Genomic DNA, 16048 nt, shown 5'->3' on the forward strand with positions numbered 1-16048 from the left:
AAAAAATTATTAATAAAACTGACCCAAGGGTTCCTGACTTGAAACGTCACCTGTCCATGTTCTCCAGAGGTGCTGCCTGACCTGCTGCGTTATTCCAGCACTTTTTGTCTTTTTTGTGTGAAATAGCATCTGCAGTTCCTTGTGTCGACATTTTGCTATTTCTTCAGGTTCATTTAGGATGCAGATGACAAAGCTTTTTCGCTGATAAAATCAGCACCATCTATCAATCTTTATCCCCTGCACCCGACTCCCCAGCATCTACTCCACCACCTACCAAGGCCCCTCCTTTCAACATCTCCACTGACCTCCTTACCCCTCCTCCACACTGCTTCCTCTCCCAGTTTGACCTGGTCACCCCTATTGAAACCTCCAAACTCATCAGCTCTTCCAAACCCACTACCTGCTCCCTCGACCCTCTCCCCACTCCCCTGTTGAAGTCCTGCCTCCCCGTTCTCTGCCCCTACCTCACTAATCTCTTCAACTCCTCATTGTCCCAAGGAATTGTCCCCTCCGCTTTCAAAACTGCTGCCGTTACACCAATCTTAAAGAAACCTGGTCTTGATCCCTCCTCTCTCATTAACTACCGCCCAATCTCAAACCTCCCCTTTCTTTCAAAAACCCTGGAGCGTATCGTTGCGTCGCAACTTCATTCCCACCTCCTTGCGTATAACCTACTTGAACCCCTCCAATCTGGCTTTCGCCCCCTCCATAGCACAGAAACTGCTCTCCTCAAAGTCCTCAACGACCTCCTCACCTCTGCTGACACTGGCTCCCTCAACATCCTCATCCTCCTCGACCTGAGCACAGCCTTCGATACAGTGAACCATAACATCCTGCTCACCAGACTCAAAGACCTCGGCATTGAAGGCTCTGCACTCAGCTGGCTCCGTTCCTACCTTTCCAACAGATCCCACTTCATCTCTCTCCACAACCACACCTCTGCTACAGCCGCAGTCACTCAAGGCGTTCCCCAAGGCTCCGTACTCGGCCCCCTCCTCTTCATCATCTACATCCTCCCCCTTGGACAGATACTCCGCCACTTCAATCTGGACTTCCACTGTTACGCTGATGACACCCAGATTTACCTTGGCACCAAATCCCCCCACAACCCCCCCCCCCTCTCCCATATCAACTCCTGTTTGTCAGCTATAAAAACCTGGATGCAACATAATTTCCTCAAACTCAACAGCGATAAGACATAATTCCTCCTCATAGGCTCCAAAGCCACACTCAGCAAAATCAATAACCCCACTCTCACCATCGACGGCACCACTGTCTCCCCATCTCCCCAGGCCCGCAACCTTGGCGTGATCTTTGATTCCACCCTCTCCCTTGAGCCTCACATCCGCCATGTCATTAAAACCTCCTTCTTTCATCTCCGCAACATCGCCAAACTCAGACCCTCTCTCACACCGCCCGCTGCTGAAAGACTCATCCATGCCTTCATCTCCTCCAGACTGGACTATTGCAACTCACTTCTCCTTGGCATCAGCTCCACCTATATCAACCGACTCCAACTGGTCCAGAACGCAGCCGCCCGACTCATCACCCATACCAAATCCTGGCATCACATCACTCCAGTCCTCAAACAACTTCACTGGCTTCCCATCTCCCACCGGATCACCTACAAATTCCTGATCCTCACCTACAAAGCCCTCCACCATCTGGCCCCCCCATATCTCATTGACCTCCTCTCCCCCTACCAACCCTCACGGTCCCTCAGATCCACATCAGCCGGTCTCCTCTCCATCCACAAGTCCAACCTCCGCAGTTTTGGGGACAGAGCTCCCAGGCTCTGGAACTCCCTCCCCCAACTGATCCGCAATTCCGTGTCCCTCACCATCTTCCAGTCCCGCCTCAAGACCCATCTCTTCACCTCTGCCTATCCTTAGCCCCACGTCCCCGTCCCTTTTCATCTGTGCATTAATTGCCTCATACTGTGTTTTGTATTGAATTCTGTCTTTACTTTGTGTACTAGTCATGTCTCTACTATTTATTTCATTCCCCTTACATGTTTTTCCTCTACATGCTCAATTTTTTGTAAGGTGTCCTTGAGACTCTTGAAAGGCGCCCATAAATAAAATTTATTATTATTATTATTAAAGCATATAGAACACAGAACTGTAGAGCACAGGAACAGGCCCTTCGGCCCACAATGTCCATGCTAAACATGACACCCAGAACTGTCTGCATATGATCCACATCCATGAATATATCTGAAATGATCATGTTGCAATTTAGATCATATTGTTTTTGATAGTATACTATGTGACATACAAATATGCCTTACAATAGCTGGCAAAATCTTTCATTTAGCAAATTGCATAATCCTTTGTCGGGACCAAAATAACTCTCAGTATTTCAGTACTCTGAAAGGAATATCGTGGGCACTTGGGAAGGTAACTTAGTTTAGAAATGAAGGGAATGAGTGGTATGCAGTGCTGTGTTCTCTCGTATGAAATCGCCCAGCAAAGTACAGATGAGAGGCTAGAGAAAAATAACTCAAAAGGTGACAATTATGAAGCACACACAATGTGTAATTATCTCTTTTCCCCAGCAAATCTGTTTTTGAGAGCATGGTGTTGATGCATTCTTTGAAAGCACGTTTCATTGTGACTTACTTACTACATAGTACAACCAGTGTCAAATTAAATCCCCACAGAGTGAAATTCCTTAAACAGTCCTCGAAAGAAACAAACACAAACATACACTAGTTCTATCCTACACACACGGGCCAAAAAGGTTCTGGAACGAAGGGTGACACTAAATCAGTGGTGGACCTGTATTAAAATTTAAACACACCCGCTTTACAATTTAACTCTAGCACTTACAATATTCCAAAAGAAACAACATAAAATATAATCCCGAGATCGATTTAATCGATAAGGGTAGGCCGAAACAAAACTAGTATTTCAACTAATAAACCAAACTATTATTCCAACGATGCATAGTTGGCAGATTTTCACTCATCTGTACAACACACACTAATTTGCACACACACATACACACAGATGTGCGGAACGGAACAGCTGGTTTAGCTTCTCCGGAGATTACCAGCCATTGGTGGTCACTTCTGCAGCTGGGAAGTCAGCAGAGGCTGTAACCATTGCACTACGCTGCAAATAAGCGTTCAGATCTGGGTGATTCTCCACGGCGGGTTAAAGTGCCTGAGTAAGTCTGAAGCAGTTTTTCAACTTTTAACATTATGGAGGTATTTAAACAATGCAATGTGAGACTCATGTGAACAATAACTGCTACTCAACGATAAAGAGGTCAACAAGGAAATGGCAGTAGTGGAAATGTTTTTGCTGAGAGTCATAGCATGGCAAAAGGCCCTTCGGCCCAACTTGCCCACACCAACCAACATGTCCCATCTACAGTAATCCCAACTGCCTGTGTTTGGCCCATATCCCTCTAAACCTGTCCTATCCATGTACCTGTCTAACTGTTTCATAAATGTTGCAATAGTACCTGCCTCAACTACCTCTTCTGGCAGCTTGTTCCATACACCCACCTCCCTCTGAGTAAAAAGTTACTCCTTAGGTTCTTATTAAATCTACCCCCTTGTTCTCGATTCCCCTACTCTGCAATACCCTACATTATTAACCTCATGATTTTGTACACCTCTATAAAATCACCCCTCATCTGCACTCCACTCTAATCATACCCAGAGCCCTACCATTCTGGGGAGTGTTGTAGAGCAGAGAGATGTAGGAGTGCAGGTAGTGGTGGCACAGGTCACATTGCTATTGAATCATTTCACCCTGTGACTGTCCCCTACGACTGATCCTCCAGTGATGCTAGCCACTAGCCCTTTCTTCTCCCAAGGGATATTTGAAGATTAATATCTCTTATTTCCCTTCCAAAGTTTGGCTGACTTTGATCAGATGGTGCAGAAGCAGAAAGATTAAAGTGCGCGCAGTTTTTTACCATCGTGCTAATCTTTGTCGGCAACGCCACGATTTCTCATTCCATCCCCACTAGGAAGGCAGTCTTTTCATTGTCTCATCACATTGATGATGGTGGGAAGAAAGTCCACCCAATATTCACTTCCTACTACCCTCCCATTTATTCTGCCCATACTCTCGCCGAAGAAAGATATTTGCCTTACAGTGCTAAAGACTCCAGGTGCTGTCTGTACAGAGCTTGTACGTTCTCCCTGTGACCGTGTGGGATTCAGCACCACATATTTCACTTGGGCAGCTTGCAACCCAGTGGTGTTCATTCAAGTAACCCTTGCATCTCCTTCCTCTCTGTCCTTCCCCCACCCTAGTCGGCCTACTAGTTTTACTGTCATCCTGCTTAGTTCCACTGTTTGTATCACCTTCTCCACAGCCTACAACAGACCATTGTGGGCTCCACCTTTCCTTGATCATTGTTGTTAGTTTTGATTTGTTCTTATCGCACCTTTCATTCATTTGCTCTTTGTAACTTTTCATACCTCTAGTTTCTCTCTCCCCGAGTCTGAAGAAGCCTCTTGATCCGAAACGCCACCTATTCCTTTTCTCCAGAGATGTTGCCTGATCCTTGTTTAGAAATTAGAAAAGCTAAAAGAAGATATGAGGTTGCTTTGGCAAGTAAGGTGAAAGTAAATCCAAAGGGTTTCTACAGCTATATTAATAGCAAAAGGATAACGAGGGATAAAATTGGACCATTGGAGAAACAGAGTGGGCAGCTATCTGCAGAGCCAAAAGAGATGGGGGAGATATTGAACAATTTCTTTTCTTCGGTATTCACCAAGGAGAAGGATATTGAATTATGTGAGGTAAGGGAAACGAGTAGAGTAGTTATGGATACTATGAGTTTCAAAGTAAAAGAAGTACTGACACTTTTGAAAAATATAAAAGTGGATAAGTCTCCAGGTCCTGACAGGATATTCCCTAGGACATTGAGGGAAGTTAGTGTAGAAATAGCCGGGGCTATGACAGAAATATTTCAAATGTCATTAGAAACGGGAATAGTCCCCGAGGATTGGCGTACTGCGCATGTTGTTCCATTGTTTAAAAAGGGTTCTAAGAGTAAACCTAGCAATTATAGACCTGTTAGTTTGACTTCAGTGGTGGGCAAATTAATGGAAAAGATACTTAGAGATAATATATATAAGCATCTGGATAAACAGGGTCTGATTAGGAACAGTCAACATGGATTTGTGCCTGGAAGGTCATGTTTGACTAATCTTCTTGAATCTTTTGAAGAGGTTACTAGGGAAATTGACGAGGGTAAAGCAGTGGATGTTGTCTATATGGACTTTAGTAAGGCCTTTGACAAGGTTCCTCATGGAAGGTTGGTTAAGAAGGTTAAACTGTTGGGTATAAATGCAGGAATAGCAAGTTGGATTCAGCAGTGGCTGAATGGGAGAAGCCAGAGGGTAATGGTGGATGGCTGTTTGTCGGGTTGGAGGCAGGTGACTAGTGGGGTGCCTCAGGGATCTGTGTTGGGTCCTTTGTTGTTTGTCATGTACATCAATGATCTGGATGAAGGGGTGGTAAATTGGATTAGTAAGTATGCAGATGATACCAAGATAGGGGGCGTTGTGGATAATGAAGAGGATTTCCAAAGTCTACAGAGTGATTTAGGCCATTTGGAAAAATGGGCTGAAAGATGGCAGATGGAGTTTAATGCTGATAAATGTCAGGTGTTACACCTTGGCAGGACAAATCAAAATAGGACGTACATGATAAATGGTAGGGAATTGAAGAATACAGTTGAACAGAGGGATCTGGGAATAACCGTGCATAGTTCCTTGAAGGTGGAATCTCATATAGATAGGGTGGTAAAGAAAGCTTTTGGTATGCTAGCCTTTATAAATCTGAGCATTGAGTATAGAAGCTGGGATGTAATGTTAAAATTGTACAAGGCATTGGTGAGACCAAATCTGGAGTATGGTGTACAATTTTGGTCGCCCAATTATAGGAAGGATGTCAACAAAATAGAGAGAGTACAGAGGAGATTTACTAGAATGTTGCCTGGGTTTCAACAACTAAGTTACAGAGATAGGTTGAATAAGTTAGGTCTTTATTCTCTGGAGCGCAGAAGGTTAAGGGGGGACTTGATAGAGGTCTTTAAAATGATGAGAGGGATAGACAGAGTTGATGTGATCAAGCTTTTCCCTTTGAGAATAGGGAAGATTCAAACAAGAGGACATGACTTCAGAATTAAGGGACAGAAGTTTAGGGGTAACATGAGGGGGAACTTCTTTACTCAGAGAGTGGTAGCGGTGTGGAATGAGCTTCCAGTGGAAGTGGTGGCGGCAGGTTCGTTGGTATAATTTAAAAATAAATTGGATAGGCATATGGATGAGAAGGGAATGGAGGGTTATGGTATGAGTGCAGGCAGGTGGGACTAAGGGAAAAAAGTTGTTCGGCACGGACTTGTAGGGCTGAGATGGCCTGTTTCCGTGCTGTAATTGTTATATGGTTATATCCCCTGAGTTACTCCAGCATTTTGCATCTGAGCCAGAAATAGCGATGATTTTTCATTTGCTATTACAGGTTGAAGACTGGAGGGCTGTACAACCAGTCTGGCAAGTAATGTCTACTTGCTCAAGAACCTTTAAGAAAATGCAGGAATTATAAAGTTAGAGTACCTTGCAATCATGGACATTTGTCAGACCAAATGCCTTGGACCAACGCACCTGTAATAACGTAATCCTGATAGAAAATGTCAAATAATTTACCCTGCTTTTTCTTTTATTTCCTGACAGATAGACACGTTTCATAACTGGATCAGTATTGAAACCTTAATTTGTGTATAATATGCACTGGCATATAATTCAACCCATGGATTGAACATAGAACAGTACAGCACAGGAACAGGCCCTTCGGCCCCCAAAGTTTGTGCCGAACATGATACAAGGATAAACTAATCTCATCTGCCTACACACAAGGCGGCACAGTGGTGCAACGGGTAGAGCTGCTGCCTCACAGAGTCAGAGACCCAGGTTCAATCCTGACCTCGGGTGCTGTTTGTGCGGAGTTTGCAAGTTCTCCTCTTGACTACATGGGCTTCCTACTACATCCCAACGAGGTGCAGGTTGGTAGGTTAATTAACCTCTTGACTACCCGTTGTGTCGGGTGTGGATGCAAAAGTGGGATAACAGAACCAGTGTGAACGGGTGATCAATGGTCGACAAGAACCGGGTGGGCCTAATGGCCTGTTTCCATGCTGTATCTCTACACTATACTAAACATGAACCATACCCCTCCATTTCCAACCTATACATCTGCCTATCCAAAAGCCTCTTAAACATCCTCATCGTATCTACAACATGTTCAAGGCAGCAATTAAATGTTTCCACTTATTGAAATTAACCAATTAAAATGCAACTTCTGGCTCTCCCTGGAAATAGCCGAGATCATGTTGCTCTCATCAGCAGACAAAAAACCCATTGCTTTTTGGGGCAGATTAGTCCACAAGGAAAGAGTTTAAGAAAAATGCTGAATGCAATGTTTAACTAGAGGCTGTGGCAGCATTAGGTTGGAACCCGTCACTCTGCCTGAAATGAGCTCCGTAATATCATGAGAGGAATAGACAGGGTGAATGCCCAGAGTCTTTTACCCAGAGTAGGAGAATCAAGAACCAGAGGACCTACTGTAGGTTTAGGGTGATGGGGTAAGATTTAATAGGAACCTGAGAGGCAATTATCTTACACAAGTGATGGTGGGTGTATGGAAGGTGCTGCCAGAGGAGGTAGTTCAAGCAGGTACTCTCACAACATTTAAGAAACATTTAGACAGGTATGGATAGGACTGGTTTAGAGGGATATGAGCCAAATGCAGGCTTTAGGCTTTAAAGATACAGTCCAGAAACTGGCCCTTCGCTCCACCAAGTCTGTGCCGACAAATGATCACCATGTACACGAGCACTATCCTACACACTATGGCACATTACAATTTTACCAAAGCCAATTAACCTACAAACGTACATCCTTGGAGTGTGGGAAGAAACCAGAGAAAACCCACGTGGTCACAAGGAGAACATACAAACTCCATACAGACAGCACCCGTAGTCAGGATCGAACCCAGGTCTCTTGCACTGTAAGGCAGCAACTACCACTGTGCTGCCCCTATGGGTATGACTAGCATAGATGGGGCATGTTGGTCATTGATGGCAAGTTGAGCAGAAGGGCCTGTTTCCACGCTGGATGACTATGACTATATACGATGATTTGGAACTCATCTTTGCACACCAAAATACTTATCCATACATCAAAGAAAGCGTTGTTTATTGTGCACTCCGTCAGTGTTGCAAGCGCAATGATACGGTGTCCGATCCGCAGACACCGGGGAACGTGACCGGGTCCAGCTCTTCACGTCCAAACTGGGAAAAAGGAGAGGAAATCGGCGACATCTCCGTAGCGTAATTTACTGCAAAAAAAATCTTAAAAAAAAAAAAATCACACTGACATTCCCAAAATATTTTTTACTCCACGCAAAGAAAATGAACATGGCTTTTTGTTTTAAATTACAAATCACTGCGCGTGGTAAATATCTAAAAGATCCGGCTTTGCTTGTCCTCCCCCAAGTGTCAGAGTACAGGTAGTTTGAGTGGTTCGTTCAATCGTTGGTGGTGAACGTGGCTGGAGATCGTCTCAGCTCAGGCATTTGTGGAGTAACCCACGTCTCTCGTCCAGGGGTGCAGCCCTCCCTCTTGGATTCTTTGGGAAGGCACAATAACCGATGGTGCAGGCGAGAATTCCAACCAGTAAGGCACTGACTACTCCGTACAAGAGCGGCATCTTGAAGGAGTCTAGCACTGGAGGGGAGGGGGGGGAGGGAAACAGCAAAAAGTAGAAATAAAAAAGTCAGTACAAGTATCTTTAGAATTCAATTCCTCACACCATTAAGCTAGTTCCTGTTTCTATTACCAGCATCTTATCAGTTTACTTTAGAGATACGGCGAGAAACAGGCTCTTGGGTCCACCAAGACCGCGCCGACCAGCGATCCCACACACTAGGGGACAATTTACAATTTTACCGAAGCCAATTAACCTACAATCCTGTACATCTTTGGCATGTGGGAGGAAACTGGAGCACCCAGAGAAAATGCATGCAGTCATTGGGAAAACGTGCAAACTCCGTACGGACAGCACCAGTCAAACCCAGCCCTGGCCTGAAAGGCAGAGAGCCTAAAGAAGTGTCCCAGCCAGCAACATTTCCTGTTCATTCCCTCCACAGATGCTGCCTGACCCATTGAGTTCCTCCAGCACTTTGCATTTTAACCTTATTATTCAAGTTTTTTTTGATTCACTCATCTGCTCAATTAAACTCTCATTCTTTTGGTTCCTAACAATGTTCAAGAAAAAAACAAAGATTGAAATTCCTCCCCGATAACATTTGAACACTTTACTTAAAATCTAACGTTCAGGAGTTTTAATTAAAGGTGAAAAATCAAAACAAAACACAAATTGCTGGAGTAACTCAGCGGGTCAGACAGCATCTGTAGAATTCTCTGCCTCAGAGGGTGGTGGAGGCCGGTTCTCTGGAAACTTTCAAGAGAGAGCTAGATAGGGCTCTTAAAGATAGAGGAGTCAGGGGATATGGGGAGAAGGCAGGAATGGGGTACTGATTGGGGATGATCAGCCATGATCACATTGAATGGCGATGCTGGCTCGAAGGGCCGAATGGCCTACTCCTGCACCTATTGTCTATCTCTGGAGAACATGGATAGGTGACGTTTTGAGTCAGGACATTCTTCAAACTGATTGTAGAAAAGGGCGGTGGGGGGTAGGAAGAAAAAGCCGGGACAGATCAGGACTGGCAACAGATGACCTCAGGCAGGGAGTGATAGGTGGATATAGGCGGGGGGGGGGGGGGGGGGGGGGGGTTGATAGGCAGATGGTTTCAGGTCGGGACCCTTTTTCAGCTGATATATCTTCGCACAGAGTGAATGAAGCACTGGAGTCTTGTTCTCTGGTAGATAAGACATAAATTGTTGGAGTAACTCAGCGGGTCAGGCAGCATCTCTGGAGAAAAGGAATAGATGACATTTCGGATCAAGACCCATCTTCAGGGTCAGGGGAGAGATAAACTAGAGGTATGAAAAGGTACAAAAAAACAAGTGAATAAAAGGTGTGAAAAGAACAAATCAAAGCCAGCAATGGTGATCAAGAAAGGTGGAGCCCACAATGGTCCATTGTTGGCTGTGGGAAAAAGTGATGGAGGTGAAACAAACAGTGAAACTAAGCAGGATGACAGTGGAAACTGGTAGGACAACTAGTCGAGGGAAGGATGGAGAGAGAGGGAATGCAAGGGTTACTTGAAATGAGAGAAATCAAGATGCATACCATTGGGTTATAAGGTGCCCAAGCACAATTCATTTGTTCTTTGTACCTTTTCATACCTCTAGTTTCCCTCTCACCTGACACTCAGTCTAAAGAAAGGAGTCAACCCGAAAAGTCACCTATTCCTTTCCCCCAGAGATGCTGCCTGACCTGCAGAGTTACTGCAGCGTTTTGTGTCCATATTTGGTGTAAACCAGCATCTGATTAGATTAGATTAGATAGCCTTTATTGTCATTCAGACCGAAGTCTGAACGAAATTGCAGCAGTCATACATATAATACAATACAATAAAAAACAACAATAAACACATATTAACATCCACCACAGTGAGTCCACCCAGCATCTGCAGTTCGTCCCTACACATTTGTTCTCTGGTATCTCTGAGCAAGTCTCCACTAACCTGAAATATCGATGCGCATGGAAAGCTGAGCGGATTCCTGTGGAGGGATTTGGACCCATTTTTCAGCCTCATATTTAATCCAGGGCGTCACTTTGCAAAAATAATCTCCAGTGAAGCCACGGTCCACACAGTGGGCTCGCAGTCGGAAGCTGTGCGTGCTAACTCGTTCAACGCTGATCCCACGCGTCCCAAAGTCTTCCTGGTAGGTGACTACTGATCCCCGATCCACCATCACCAAAGGACTCAGTGTGGCATTAAAATGAATTCCTTGGAAGTACCATTCCACTTCATACAAAACATCTATGAGGAAAGGTGATAAATCATTTGGATTATTGAATGGCCCAAGACAATGGGCATTTCTAAATTCAATTCAATCCCATTTATACCCACGATACAATGGGCAGCACAATAGCGCAGCGGTAGAGTTGCTGCCTTACAGCACCATAGACCCGCGTTCGATCTTGACTACGTTTCTACACAGTTTGTGCATTCTCTCTGTGACTGTGTGGGTTTTCTCCGGGTGCTCCGGTTTCCTTCTACACCCCAAAGACATGCAGGCTGTAGGTTAATTGGCTTCTGTACATTGCAAATTTTCTCTAGTGTGTAGGATAGTGCTAGTGTACGGGGCCATCGCTGGTCGGCGCAGACTCGGTGGGCCGGGGGATCCGTTTCTTAAACTTAACTTAAAACTATATAACTCCACTTTGCTTTAGACTTTAGAGATGCAGTGCAGAAACAGGCCCTTCAGCCGACCAAGTCTGTGCCAACAAGCAACCACCCTGTATACTAGGACCATCCTACACATTAGTAGCAATTTACAATTTACAGAAGCCAATTAACCTACAAACCTGCACGAGTTTGGAGTGTGGGAATAAAGTGGAGCACCCAGATAAAACCCACGCGGTCACAGGGAGGATGTACAAACTCCGTACAGACAGCACCCGTAGTCAGGATTGAACCCGAGTCTCTGGCGCTGTGAAGCAGCAACTCTGCCACCGCGCCACTCCATGATACTAGATGCACAATAACTAAAATCTACATAATGTCAGGATTTGAGAAATGTCACTTCATTTGTGTCACATTAATACAACCGGGGCAATAACAATACAACCAAGACAATAACATTCCAGAGGGTTGCATCACAGCCTGGTTCAGCAATTCAAACGCCCATGAAAGAAAGACATCACAGAGACCCGGGTTCGATCCTGACCTCAGGGTGCTGTCTGTGTGTGGAGTTTGCATGTTCTCCCTGTGACTGTGTGGGTTTCCTCCAGGTGCTCTGGTTTCCTCCCATATCCCAAAGATGAGTGCGCCCGTAGGTCAATTAGAGTCATGCAGCACAGAAACAGGCCTTTCGGCTCAACATGTCCATGCCGAGAAAGATACCCCATCTAAACATCCCATTTGCCCGCATTTGGCCCATATCCATTTCCTAGCTAAGTAACTGTCCAAGTGTCTTTTAAATGGTGTCTGTAAATTGTCCCCAGTGTGTAGGGAATGGTGCAACTAGTGTGAATGGGTGGTTGATGGTTGGCGCGCACTCGGTGGGCTGAAGGGCCAGTTTCTATGCTGGATCTCTAAACTACAAAGGTCCAAAGAGCGGTTCCAACCCAAAACGTCACCTATTCCTTTTCTCCAGAGATGCTGCCTGACCTGCTGATTTATTCCAGCATTTTGTGCCTATCTAAAGAGGCACAGGGCAGCACGGTATGGTGGTGCAGCGGTAGAGTTGCTGCCTTACAGCGTCGGAGACCCAGGTTTGATCCTGCCTACAGGAGCTGTCTGTATGGAGTTTGTACGTTCTCCCCGTGACCGTGTAGGTTTTCTCCGTACAGGTTTGTAGGCTTGGCTTGGTACAAGTGTAAATTGTCGCTAGTGTGTGTAGGGTAGTGTAATGTGTGGGGATCGCTGGTCGGTACGGACTGGCTTTAAGGGCCTGTTTCCGCGCAGTATCTCTAAAACTAAACTGCATTGTCTTTTTGCACCCTGCACATCATGTAACTGCATCCCTGACAAATGCAACATTCCCCAAGACGTATAGATTTGGCGTAAAGCTCTAGGAGTGGGACGGTGTGAATTAAAGCCAGACCAGATTCCGACGTGGCTGCAGCTGCCGTGAAAAGTCACCGTAGCTGTCTGAAGGTGCAGAGCTGCTGAGAGTCAATCAGCCCGGTGAAGCTATTTTGGTATCACACACTATAATAGATCCAGAGCATAACGTCTAAAATTACCCGAGGTGCTTGGTATATCCAGCAGATCAACCACGCAGTACATTTCCAACGTCTCTCCTTGGTGCACATGAGGTCTCTCTGACTCCAAAGTCACATTAAACCTAGGAGCTGGAGTGCAAAAGGAGACAAGTTAATAGATAAGTTTTATAATGCCCGTCATTAAATACAAACAAACCTATTTCCCTTTCCCTTTCCTCTAGATAAAGGCATCAAAGGTTACGGGGAGAAGGCAGGAGAATGGGGTTGAGAGGGAAAGATAGATCAGCCATGATTGAACGACAGAGTAGACTCGATGGGCCAAATAGCCCAATTTAGCTCCTGGGACTTATGAACTGGCTTCACAGTTCACGCCTCTCTCCTTATCTCACAGCCTTTTGGCTTCTTCAATGGTTCGATGATACTTTATTGTCACGTAACTAAATACAGCAATTTTTTTTGTTTTATGTCCCATTCAGTAAAATCTTACTACACGCAAGCACATTCATACCCAAGTACAAGATTGCAATGATTGTAGTGTAAGAATGGTAGATCACACTGAGGCAGTACAAGAAGAGTCGCCACGTTTCTGGCGCCATCTTGTATTCTGCAAGTTTCACATTTCATAAAAGCATAGAGTCGTATCTTGGCCTTAAAGGTACAGGTCTGCCACCATTTGCTGATCGTCCAATATTTCTTTCAGCAACACCTTTCCTCCATTGAAAATTATAGTTGATGATTATCAGTAAACTATTCAAGTATGGACACATTAATGGGTAAATCTAACCGTGGCAAACTTGGAATAGCCTTGCAATGGAGCGTGCAACCATCCCACATACAGCGGTGTCATTATTTGTCTCACTGAAATATTTTAATTCACTCTCACAATCTGGTCTTTACTTTGTTTAAGAAGGAACTGCAGATGCTCGAAAATCGAAGGTACACAAAAGTCTGAAGAAGGGTTTCGACCCGAAACGTTGCCTATTTCCTTCGCTCCATTGATGCTGCTGCACCCACTGAGTTTCTCCAGCATTTTTGTATACCTGGTCTTTACATTATTGATCTGGCACTTAAATCTCTTTACTGAAAATGAGATCCTTGTTTAAAAGAGAATCAGAACTTTACAGAACATTTACACTTACTCCACAGTGTTGGCCTCTAACATATAATGTGGCCCAAGTTCACAAATATTTTCTTCAATAATCCTTACTTTAAAGAATAGCTGAACATTAATGCTATTTTCATTCAGCCGTGCAGTATTTTATAACAAGAAGCTACTTTGAAAGATTTTTACAAAGTTTGAAAATCAAATCCATCAAATGTCCTGGACCTTCAAAAGAACCAGTGTTTTCAGCAACTTTGCACCATCCAGAATTTGGAATTGCAGGCAATTATATCCGCTTGTTTGTTTATTATTGTCACGTGCACGTCACAGAAACAGTGAAAAGCATTGGTTTGCGTGCCATCCAATCAGATCAGATGATACTATACATAAATACAATCAAGCCAAACTCAAGAACAATAGTAGAGCGACGGGAAGATACAGAGTGCAGAATATAGTTAACAGCATTGTAGTGCACCTGTTCCTTAGACAAAGTCCAATGTCCTCAATGGGATAGAGGTGAATTGGATAGTGCCCTAGCTTATGGAAGGACCATTCAGAAGGCCGATAACGGAGGGGAAGAAACTGTTCCTGAGTCTGGTGGTGCGTGCGAACATGAATACAACCAAGCCGTCCACAGTGCAAAGATAAAGGGTACATCGTCTAGTACAAAGATGCCTGGAACGCGCTGCTTGGGGTGGTGGTGGAGGGAGATACAATAGTGGCGTTTAAGAGGCCTTTAGATAGGCACATGGATATGCAGGGAATGGAGGGATATGGATCACATGCAGGCAGAAGAGATTAGTTTAGCTTGGCATCATGTTCGGCATGGACTTGCAGGAGGGCTTGTTCCTGTATTATTTTCTGTTCTATAATATTGCATTACAGCAGGATGCAAACTGATGAAGTAGGCAGATACATTGTAGATGGAGTTTCGTGCAGAGAAATGTGAGATGATGCATTTTGGTAGGAGAAATAAGCAAAGGCAACATTATATGCATCACATGCAGGTAGAGGAGATTAGTTTAACTTTGCACGGTGAAGGCTGACATTGTGGGCAGAAGAGTGAAAGGCCTGGATAGAATGGATGTGGAGAGGGAGAGTGTGGTGGGAGAACCTAGGACCAGAGGGCACAGCCTCAGAATAAAAGGACGTACATTTAGAAAGGAGATGAGGAGGAATTTCTTTAGCCAGAGGGGTGGTGAATCTGTGGAATTAATTGCCACTGACAGCTGTGGAGGCCGTCATTGGGTATATCTAAGGCAGAGATTGACAGATTTGAGATTAGCAGGGATGTCAGGGGTTACAGGGAGAAGACAGGAGAATGGGGTAGAGAGGGAAAGATAGATCAGCTATGATAGAATGGCAGACTCGACTCGATGGGCCGAATGGCTTAATTCTACTCCTATGACTTATCAACTTATGCGAAGAGGCGATTCCTGCGCTGTATTGTGTTAAGTACAATGAAATCTATTGCAAACTTCACCACAAGATACACTCAGAACTCACCTGCTGTTGTAAAGGCGACGGCAATGGGGTTTGAGAAATTGGAGACAGCCTCGGCCCACAATCCATTGTGGTCTTGTATCCACACCTGGACCAGACAGTAATACGAGCCCTGGTCGGAAAACTGAGTCCTGTACAGACGGAATCGGAATTCCTGGTCGCTGACCTTCTCCAGGACAATGTCTTCCGGCCGGTCCTTGACATCCCACTGCTCCAGTTTCACCACCGACTCCCGCGTCAGTGAGATAAGCCTCTTGCTGTCGATGGAGGCCGGCTCGTTCATCGCTACCACCACGGAGTAGTAGGGGACCGCCACGTGCTCTGCTGAAACGCTGCACGTCATTTCAAACGTGTGGCCCATCGCAGCTGCTGGCTTCTCCTCAGTTGCCATGACACTGAGCCCTGGGTCTGAGGGGCAGAGGGGACACCAACATTACATGCTGAAACACAAGGAACTGCAGATGCTGGTTAATACACCAAAGGACAGCTTGAGTGTCACATGTACATGCAACAGTGAGCTTCTTTGCTTTGTATACAATACACAAGTATTT

The 16048-nt window shown here is 45.0% G+C and overlaps 1 protein-coding gene across 1 annotated transcript in view; it reads right to left on the bottom strand.

Annotated features, from left to right (window-relative positions):
• Positions 1 to 8401: 8401 nt before the first annotated feature.
• ptgfrn (prostaglandin F2 receptor inhibitor) overlaps positions 8402 to 16048 on the bottom strand; it is a 43774-nt gene continuing 36127 nt past the window's right edge. The window contains exons 6-9 of the mRNA XM_033032997.1: positions 15501 to 15905; positions 12914 to 13021; positions 10683 to 10982; positions 8402 to 8754 (exon numbers count right to left, since the gene is read on the bottom strand). Coding sequence (XP_032888888.1) covers positions 8591 to 8754; positions 10683 to 10982; positions 12914 to 13021; positions 15501 to 15905 — 977 coding nt within the window. The 3' untranslated portion in view covers positions 8402 to 8590. The remainder of the gene's footprint in view (positions 8755 to 10682; positions 10983 to 12913; positions 13022 to 15500; positions 15906 to 16048) is intronic.

Source organism: Amblyraja radiata, chromosome 14 (genome assembly GCF_010909765.2).
Source record: "Amblyraja radiata isolate CabotCenter1 chromosome 14, sAmbRad1.1.pri, whole genome shotgun sequence".
NCBI lineage: Eukaryota > Metazoa > Chordata > Chondrichthyes > Rajiformes > Rajidae > Amblyraja > Amblyraja radiata.